This window comes from Carassius auratus, unplaced genomic scaffold, assembly GCF_003368295.1.
Source record: "Carassius auratus strain Wakin unplaced genomic scaffold, ASM336829v1 scaf_tig00214766, whole genome shotgun sequence".
In the NCBI taxonomy this organism is placed as follows: Eukaryota; Metazoa; Chordata; class Actinopteri; order Cypriniformes; family Cyprinidae; genus Carassius; species Carassius auratus.
Genome location: NW_020527797.1, coordinates 27,597 through 38,411, shown reverse-complemented (window position 1 = coordinate 38,411; position 10,815 = coordinate 27,597). Strand labels below are relative to the sequence as shown.

The window sequence follows — 10,815 nt, the reverse complement described above, 5'->3', positions numbered from 1 at the left end:
CCAAAAAGGTGAGTGTGCAACTAACACAGACATCTGAACAATGTTCAGTTGTGTTATGTTCCATTGACACCTAATTTCAGATTTTCTGCAATGTTACACTTCAAACTTCCGCCTTATCCATTATGATTCTCGCTCCACAACTGTTTTTATGAAGAGGCACACAACCAATCAAAAGGTAAATAAATACATCTGCAATATCCCAAATTGACTCATTTCTTAAAGCAGTCTTTCTCCCCGTTGATACATTTTCAGGTTTGTGCATGAAAACCAATATCTACGGTCCACTACTCCAAAAAGGTGAGTGTGCAACTAATATAGACACTGTACAATGTTTCAGTTGTGTAAACAATATATCAATCAGTAATGTTCCATGACTGTATTTTCAGATTTCTGCAATATGTTAAACTTCAAACTTCCGCCTTATCCATTATGATTTCTCCGCTCCATGAACTGTTTTTATGAAGAGGCACACACACCAATCAAAAGGTAAATTAATTTATCTCGCAATAGTCCAATTGATTCATTTCCTTAAAGCAGTCTTTCACCTGTTGATACATTTTCAGGTTTGTGCATGAAAAACCCAATATCTACGGTCCACTACTCCAAAAAGGTGAGTGTGCAACTAAATAGACATCTGTACAATGTTTAGTTGTGTTAAGTTCCATGACTGGTATTTTCAGATTTCTGCAATGTTACACTTCAAACTTCCGCCTTATCCATTATGATTCTCCGCTCCATGAACTGTTTTTATGAAGAGGCACACAACCAATCAAAAGGTAAATTCATTTATCTGCAATAGTCAATTGATTCATTTCTTAAAGCAGTCTTTCACCTGTTGATACATTTTCAGGTTTGTGCATGAAAACCCAATATCTACGGTCCACTACTCCAAAAGGTGAGTGTGCAACAATATAGACATCTGTACAAGTTTCAGTTGTGTAAACACTATCAATCAGTTAATGTTCCATGACTGTATTTCAGATTTCTGCAATATGTTACACTTCAAACTTGCACCTATCCATTATGATTCTCCACTCCATGAACTGTTTTTATGAAGAGGCACACAACCAATCAAAAGGTAAATTCATATATCTGCAATACTCAAATTGACTCATTTCTTAAAGCAGTCTTTCACCTGTTGATAAATTTTCAGGTTTGTGCATCAAAACCCAATATCTCCTGTCCACTACTCCCAAAAGGTGAGTGTACAGATTGCTAAATGGTTTTTGTTGTGCAAACACTTTAATTATCAAGAAGTTAATTTTCCATGAATTGCATTTTCAGGATTTCTGCAATTTACTACACATCAAACGTCCTTCTCCAATATTGACTCTCCACCCCATGAACCGTTTTTATGAAGAGGCACACAACCAATCAAAAGGTTAAATGAATATATCTGCAATACTCAATTGACTCATTTCTTAAAGCAGTCTTTCACCTGTTGATAATTTTCAGGTTTGTGCATCAAACCCAATATCTCCTGTTCCACTACTCCCAAAAGGTGAGTGTACAGATTGCTAAATGGTTTTTGTTGTGCAAACACGTTTAATTATCAAGAAGTTAATTTTCCATGAATGCATTTTCAGATTTCTGCAATTTACTACACATCAACGTCCCTTCTCCAATATGACTCTCCACCCCATGAACCGTTTTTATGAAGAGGCACACAACCAATCAAAAGGTAAATGAATATATCTGCAATACTCAAATTGACTCATTTCTTAAAGCAGTCTTTCACCTGTTGATAAATTTCAGGTTTGTGCATCAAAACCCAATATCTCCTGTCCACTACTCCCAAAAGGTGAGTGTCAGATTGCTAAATGGTTTTTGTTGTGCAAACACTTTAATTATCAAGAAGTTAATTTTCCATGAATGCATTTTCAGATTTCTGCAATTTACTACACATCAAACTTCCTTCTCCGCTATGATTCTCCAACCCCATGAACTGTTTTTATGAAGAGGCACACAACCAATCAAAAGGTAAATGAATATATCTGCAATACTCAAATTGACTCATTTCTTAAAGCAGTCTTTCACCTGTTGATACATTTTCAGGTTTGTGCAATGCGTTACACTTCAAAACTTGCACCTTATCCATTATGATTCTCCACTCCATGAACTGTTTTTATGAAGAGGCACACAACCAGAAGTTGATACTAATTTGACTTAACTTTTCTGCTTCCCTTTCTAACAGTGAATACAAAATCATTGTTCAAGTATCTTCAGAAAATGTCCCGGCAAAACTCTAAACCGATGCAGGCAGTCAATAGTCAAAGATATCACAAATGCATAACCACAAAAGTAACACAATTCTATATGAAATGTTGGATGGATGGCTTGTATTATATTTGGCCTATGTACAGCAAACTTAGATGCCAGCCAAAGGAGGATGGCTTGCCCCTGCTGAGTCTGGTTCCTCCCAAGGTTTCTCCCTATACCTCTCTGCTGATGATCCTCTTCACTAATTTAGGGAGTTTTTCCTTGCCACTGTTGCCTTCTGGCTTGCTCACTGGGGTTTTAAGGCACAATATTTTCAATGTAAATTGTTTGTAAAGAACAATAAATACATGATGAATTAGAATATACTTTTGTCCTTGCTTTCATAAACTTTAATGTAGTCTTTCAATGTCCTTTTTTTTGCTTTACTGATCTACATTTAATTTTATGTAGAATTTGTTTAATATATATTATTTGACATCTCCGAGCACAATTCATATGACACGGTGTTACATAGAGAACACATGATAATGGATAAAATGATATAGTAGTCATTTTCTTTGCATTCAGGGTTATTTCATTTGTACTATGAAATCTGGAATTGAAAGAAACTGGAATTGGAGAAAATAGTTTAAAGTGATTATATTTAGTGTACACAACACAAGTATTCATGCTGTAAGGCTTAATTGATGATCCCATTTAAGTGTCTTGAGTGTCTTTTTTTTTTCTTATTTTTTTTTTTTGATTCTCAATGAAACCAACAAACATAAAATGCTTTCTTATGGTATAAAATGGCAGGAGTTGACCCACTAAGTGCACATTATTTTTGTTCATAACTGTCAATTTAACAAGTATAAAACTTAGTGGAAATGTTGCAAAGATGTCCCCGTATTGTTGATCAGATGTTCTATTATTATGTCACCCCACAGAAGAATTGAAACCCTTTACCTCATCTGTGAGAGCACAATTCTTCTCATACAATGAAACATATGGCACACATATACTATAATGCTGAAGATATCTTTTATATAAAAAGGAACACCAATGAAGCATAAACTTGCATGCTAACAAATAATGTTTTTGAAGCATAGTGTAGAGCAAGAAGAGCAAATATGGCAACAGTATAATATACATAAAAAACAAGATCAGAAGTAGAGACGTTCAAAAATGAACAAAAATAAAATCCTCATAAAATCCAACATCTGGAACAAACACAATATTGACCACCCTGGATTTGAAGCCCCAACCTTAGAGGGTTGAAACCAGCAGCTTAGAAGAGTGCACCACTCAGTCAATGCACATCACAGCATACTGTATAAGAGAGGTTAAGGTGTGAGAATGATCTCAAAACTTAGAAATCAAACAGAACATCAGATGAGAAACACCAAAACACATTCTTGATTCAATGTGAACACAGAGAAAATCCAATGGCTTGAACAGAGGCAACATTAACCACCCTGGATTCGAACCTATGACCTTTTGGGTTTGGGACCACGACCTTAGCATAGTGAGCCACATTAGTTGATGCACATTTGACATGCCACATAAGAGAGGTTAAGGTGTGAGAATGATCTCAAAACTTCAAAATCAAACAGAGATTCCGATGAGAAAGACCAAGAAAATATTCTTGATTCAACACACAGAAAATCCAATGGCTTGAACAGAAACAACCTTGACCACCCTGGATTCGAACCCACGACCTCTTGGGTTTGGGACCAGTGCCTTAGCAGAGTGCGCCACATTAGTTGACACACAGTTCACATGGCACAGAAGAGTAGTTAAGGTGTGAGAATTAACTCTAAAAAGCCCGAAGCAGCATTTTAGCCAGATTAGCATGCTACGCTAAAAATGCTAACGTTGCTCAAAGTTAACCAGATAGCTCAAGAGACCCATTAGAGTCAATAGAAATGTGTTAGCATTTTAGCTAATTAGCATGCTAAGCTAATTAGCATAAATCAACAAGCACAGGCACGGTCAACTTCAGAGCTGTACATGTCAGGAACGGGAGTGAATATCAAAAATCTGTTCAGTCATTTCTGTCAGGCCCGGTCTGAACTTCATCTGATAAAATTTTGGACAAAATTGAACAAGATTTCAGGGAGGAGTAGCGAAAAAACTGTATTTCATTCCATTCAATATGGCGGACAGACGCCATGTTGGAAAATGACAATTGAGACATCATCAGATTCGGCATAACCAAAGGAATAAAATGACATAAAAATAACAAAAATTGATCAACATTTACAGTAGTTATAAGGGGTTTTGCAATAATCGTTATATCTCTTGAACACTAGGTGGCACTGTCTTCTAACTTCCGGGGTACCTCTTGGATATGGTGTTGATGATGCCTATCGATTTTTGTGAAGATATGTACAGTAGATCAAAAGATATAGCAATTTATGACAAAATTTAAAATGGCGGACGGGTGGTCCTAGTGGTCTTGACAAAATTGACATCCACAGATTCGGAATGACCTAAAGAATCCATAGACATCAGAAAATAATTTTCTGATGAATTGTTCAGAAGTTATAAGCAAAAAAGTGCATTTTTGGTATCTCAACACCCATAGGTGGCGCTGTTCCCAAATTTGGCATGGACCCCCAGATCATGGTGTAGATGAAGTGTATCAAGTTTGGTTTCGATTGATCAAAGTTTGGCCGACATACAGCATCTCAACCGATTTTACGTCAACCTCATTAAGTTCACAATTGAATAACTTTTGAACAAAGATGAAAATCAAAAATCTGTTCAGTCATTTCTGTGCGGCTCAGTCCAAAGAACATCTGAGCCAAATTTCAGAAGAATTGGACCAATTTTGAAGGAGGAGTAGTGTTTAGACTGAATACTGTACTTTTCAAAATGGCCGTTACTGTAATGGGTGGAGTCTTAATGTAAGATATGGAATGGAATCTCCATGAAGAGACAAAATAGATGTACTAAGTTTTATTTTCATACAATTAGTGGTTCAAGAGTTATTAACGTTTGAATGTTAAATTTTTGGAACTGCTGGTGGCGCTATAGAGTTTGGCCTAGAGACCCCAAAGTTGGTCAGATCACTAATAATGACCAGTTCTACAAGTGTGCCAAATTTCATCATTTTCCCATGTTTCCTTCATAGGGCTGCCATAGACTCCCATTGGAGAAGAAGAAGAATAATAATAATAAATATAGCTGCAAGCAGCGATACCGGGGCCAAGCCCTGAAGGGCTGTAGCCAGAGCAACGAGCGGGACGAAGCAAAACGGCCAAAACGGAACTTCCATCGGATCGACGTTACCCACCCCGGATTCGATCCCACGACCTCTGGGGCTCGGGACCGGTGCCTTAGCTAAGTGCGCCACATTAGTTGACACACAGTTTGCATGGCACAGAAGAGAGGTTAAGGTGTGAGGATGAGTTCACTAAAGAAAGTTGCCTAGCATTTTAAGGTAGTTTAGTCAATCCTGGCAAAATTTACATCCATGGATTCGGCATGATCCGAGGAATAGAAAGACACCAAGATCATGTTTTTGCAACTAATTGTTCAAAAGCTATAAGCAGACATGTGAATTTTTGGTATCTCACGACCCATAGGTGGCGCTGTTTCCAACTTTGGGATATATTCTCAGTTCATGGTGTTGATGAAGTTTAGCAAGTTTTGTGGCGATTGATCAAAGTACGGCCGAGATACAGCTTCTCGAACAATTTCGATTCAACACTGTTAACTTCAGAGCATCATAACTCTTTTTTGACCAGTAGGTCGAAAAATTCTGTTCAGTCATTTCTGTGCGGCTCGGTCCAAAGATCGTCTGAGGAAATTTTGAGAAGAATTGGGCCACATTTGAAGGAGGAGTAGCGAAAAAACGGAATACTGTACTTTTCTTAATGGCCTTCACTGTAATGGCTGGAATTTAATGTAAACTATTCAATGTGATCAGCGTGAAGAGAGGAATCAGGTGTACTGAGTTTTATCTTGATAGAAGAAGTTGTTCAAAAGTTATAAGGAAAAATGTGCATTTATGCTATCTCATGACCCATAGGTGGCGCTGTGCCCGAATTCGGCATGAACCCTCAGATCATGGTGTTGATGAAGTGTATCAAGTTTAGTTTCGATTGATCAATGTTTGGCCGAGATACAGCCTCTTAACCGATTTTGGGTGCGACCTCGTTATGTTCACAATTGAATAACTTTTGAACAAAGACGAATATCAAAAATCTGTTCAGTCATTTCTGTGCGGCTCGGTCCGAAATCGTCTGTGGCAAATTTCAGAAAAATGAAATCACTTTTGAAGGAGGAGTAGCGTTTAAACGGAAACACTTAATTAGCTTAATAGCAATTACTGTAATGGGTGGAAACTTAATGTAAGGTATAGAATGTAATCTCCATGAAGAGAGTAATCATGTGTACTAAGTTTTATCTGTCTAGAACAAAGGGTTCAGGAGTTATTAAAGTTTCAAAACTGAATTTTTGAACTGGTGGTGGCGCTGTAGAGTTGGTCTTAGAGACCCCAAAGTTGGTCAGATCACTATTGGTGACCATCTCTAGAAGTGTGCCAAATTTCATCATTTTCCCATGTTCCCTTCATAGGGCTTGCATAGTGATCGATTGTTTTTGCTCGAAAATTCTACCAAAAACAATCGCTAATATAGCTGCAAGCAGCGATACCGGGGCCAAGCCCTGAAGGGCTGTAGCCAGAGCAACGAGCGGGACGAAGCAAAACGGCCAAAACGGAACTTCCATCGGACCGACGTTACCCACCCCGGATTCGATCCCACGACCTCTGGGGCTCGGGACCGGTGCCTTAGCGAAGTGCGCCACATTAGTTGACACACAGTTTGCATGGCACAGAAGAGAGGTTAAGGTGTGAGGATGAGTTCACTAAAGAAAGTTGCCTAGCATTTTAAGGTAGTTTAGTCAATCCTGGCAAAATTTACATCCATAGATTCGGCATTACCCGAGGAATAGAAAGAAACCAAGATCATGTTTTTGCAACTAATTGTTCAAAAGCTATAAGCAGACATGTGAAATTTTGGTATCTCACGACCCATAGGTGGCGCTGTTTTCAACTTTGGGATATATTCTCAGTCCATAGTGTTGATGAAGTGTAGCGAGTTTTGTGGCAATTGATCAAAGTACGGCCGAGATATAGCGTCTCATTCAATTTCGATTCAACACTATTAACTTCAGAGCATCATAACTCTTTTTTTGACCAGTAGGTCGAAAAATTCTGTTCAGTCATTTCTGTGCGGCTCGGTCCAAAGATCGTCTGAGGAAATTTTGAGAAGAATTGGGCCACATTTGAAGGAGGAGTAGCGAATAAACAGAATACTGTACTTTTCATAATGCGGGTTACTGTAATGGCAGGAATTTTAATGTAAACTATTCAATGTGATCAGCGTGAAGAGAGGAATCAGGTGTACTAAGTTTTATCTTGATAGAAGAAGTTGTTCAAAAGTTATAAGGAAAAATGTGCATTTATGCTATCTCATGACCCATAGATGGCACTGTGCCCGAATTCGGCATGAACCTCAGATCATGGTGTTGGTGAAGTGTATCAAGTTTAGTTTCGATTGATCAATGTTTGGCCGAGATACAGCCTCTTAACCGATTTTGGGTGGACCTCGTTATGTTCACAATTGAATAACTTTTGAACAAAGACGAATATCAAAAATCTGTTCAGTCATTTCTGTGCGGCTCGGTCCGAAGATCGTCTGTGGCAAATTTCAGAAAAATCAAACCACTTTTGAAGGAGGAGTAGCGTTTAAACGGAAACACTTAATTAGATTAATAGCAATTACTGTAATGGGTGGAAACTTAATGTAAGGTATAGAATGTAATCTCCATGAAGAGAGTAATCATGTGTACTAAGTTTTATCTGTATAGACCAAAGGGTTCGGGAGTTATTAAAGTTTAAAAACTGAATTTTTGAACTGGTGGTGGCGCTGTAGAGTTGGTCTTAGAGACCCCAAAGTTGGTCAGATCACTATTGGTGACCATCTCTAGAAGTGTGCCAAATTTCATCATTTTCCCATGTTCCCTTCATAGGGCTTGCATAGTGATCGATTGTTTTTGCTCGAAAATTCTACCAAAAACAATCGCTAATATAGCTGCAAGCAGCGATACCGGGGCCAAGCCCTGAAGGGCTGTAGCCAGAGCAACGAGCGGGACGAAGCAAAACGGCCAAAACGGAACTTCCATCGGATCGACATTACCCACCCCGGATTCGATCCCACGACCTCTCGGGTTTGGGACGAGTGCCTTAGCTAAGTGCGCCACATTAGTTGACACACTGTTTGCATGGCACAGAAGAGAGGTTAAGGTGTGAGAATTAACTCTCAAAAGCCCGAAGCAGCATTTTAGCCAGATTAGCATGCTACGCTAAAAAATGCTAACGTTGCTCAAAGTTAACCAGATAGCTCAGGAGACCCATTAGAGTCAATAGAAACGTGTTAGCATTTTAGCTAATTAGCATGCTAAGCTAATTAGCATAAATCAACCAGCACAGGCACGGTCAACTTCAGAGCTGTACACGTCGGGAACGGGAGTGAATATCAAAAATCTGTTCAGTCATTTCTGTCAGGCCCGGTCTGAACTTCATCTGATAAAATTTTGGACAAAATTGAACAAGATTTCAGGGAGGAGTAGCGAAAAAACTGTATTTCATTCCATTCAATATGGCGGACAGACGCCATATTGGAAAATGACAAATGAGACATCATCAGATTCGGCATAACCCACGGAATAAAATGACATAAAAATATCAAAAATCGATCAACATTTACAGTAGTTATAAGGGGTTTTGCAAGAATCGTTATATCTCTTGAACACTAGGTGGCGCTGTCTTCTAACTTCCGGGGTACCTCAGGCACATGTTGTTGATGATGCCTATCGATTTTTGTGAAGATATGTACAATAGATCAAAAGATATAGCAATTTATGACAAAATTCAAAATGGCGGACGGGTGGTCCTGGTGGTCTCGACAAAATTGACATCCACAGATCCGGAATGATCTAAAGAATCCATAGACATCAAGAAAATAATTTTCTGATGAATTGTTCAGAAGTTATAAGCAAAAAAGTGCATTTTTGGTATCTCAACACCCATAGGTGGCGCTGTTCCCAAATTTGGCATGGACCCCCAGATCATGGTGTAGATGAAGTGTACCAAGTTTGGTATCGATTGATCAAAGTTTGGCCGAGATACAGCATCTCAACCGATTTTAGGTCAGCCTCAGTAAGTTCACAGCATCATAACTTTTTTTTCACTAGTGTTCAAAAAATTCTGTTCAGTCATTTCTGTGCGGCTCAGTCCAAAGAACATCTGAGCCAAATTTCAGAAGAATTGGACCAATTTTGAAGGAGGAGTAGTGTTTAGACTGAATACTGTACTTTTCAAAATGGCCGCCACTGTAATGGGCGGAGTCTTAATGTAAGGTGTGGAATGGAATCTCCATGAAGAGACAAAATAGATGTACTAAGTTTTATTTTCATAGAATTAGTGGTTCAAGAGTTATTAACGTTTGAATGTTGAATTTTTGAACTGGTGGTGGCGCTGTAGAGTTGGTCCTAGAGACCCCAAAGTTGGTCAGATCACTAATAATGGTCATCTCTACAAGTGTGCCAAATTTCATCATTTTCCCATGTTCCCTTCATAGGGCTGCCATAGACTCCCATTGGACGAGAAGAAGAAGAAGAAGAAGAAGAATAATAATAATAATAAAACATACAGATACAATAGGGGCTACAGCCCTCTGGGCTTGGCCCCTAAATATAGCTGCAAGCAGCGATACCGGGGCCAAGCCCTGAAGGGCTGTAGCCAGAGCAACGAGCGGGACGAAGCAAAACGGCCAAAACGGAACTTCCATCGGACCGACGTTACCCACCCCGGATTCGATCCCACGACCTCTGGGGCTCGGGACCGGTGCCTTAGCGAAGTGCGCCACATTAGTTGACACACAGTTTGCATGGCACAGAAGAGAGGTTAAGGTGTGAGGATGAGTTCACTAAAGAAAGTTGCCTAGCATTTTAAGGTAGTTTAGTCAATCCTGGCAAAATTTACATCCATAGATTCGGCATTACCCGAGGAATAGAAAGAAACCAAGATCATGTTTTTGCAACTAATTGTTCAAAAGCTATAAGCAGACATGTGAAATTTTGGTATCTCACGACCCATAGGTGGCGCTGTTTCAACTTTGGGATATATTCTCAGTCCATAGTGTTGATGAAGTGTAGCGAGTTTTGTGGCAATTGATCAAAGTACGGCCGAGATATAGCGTCTCATTCAATTTCGATTCAACACTATTAACTTCAGAGCATCATAACTCTTTTTTTGACCAGTAGGTCGAAAAATTCTGTTCAGTCATTTCTGTGCGGCTCGGTCCAAAGATCGTCTGAGGAAATTTTGAGAAGAATTGGGCCACATTTGAAGGAGGAGTAGCGAAAAAAGGGAATACTGTACTTTTCTAAATGGCCATCACTGTAATGGCAGGAATTTTAATGTAAACTATTAAATGTGATCAGCGTGAAGAGAGGAATGAGATGTACTAAGTTTTATGTTGATAGAAGAAGGTGTTCAAAAGTTATAAGGAGAAATGTGCATTTATGCTATCTCATGACCCA

General features: G+C 39.0%; 1 protein-coding gene across 1 annotated transcript in view; it reads left to right on the top strand.

Annotated features, from left to right (window-relative positions):
* The first annotated feature begins 2,065 nt into the window (after positions 1-2,065).
* LOC113092934 (uncharacterized) overlaps positions 2,066-10,815 on the top strand; it is a 31,262-nt gene continuing 22,512 nt past the window's right edge. Inside the window, exon 1 of the mRNA XM_026258728.1 lies at positions 2,066-2,135. Coding sequence (XP_026114513.1) covers positions 2,100-2,135 — 36 coding nt within the window. The 5' untranslated portion in view covers positions 2,066-2,099. The remainder of the gene's footprint in view (positions 2,136-10,815) is intronic.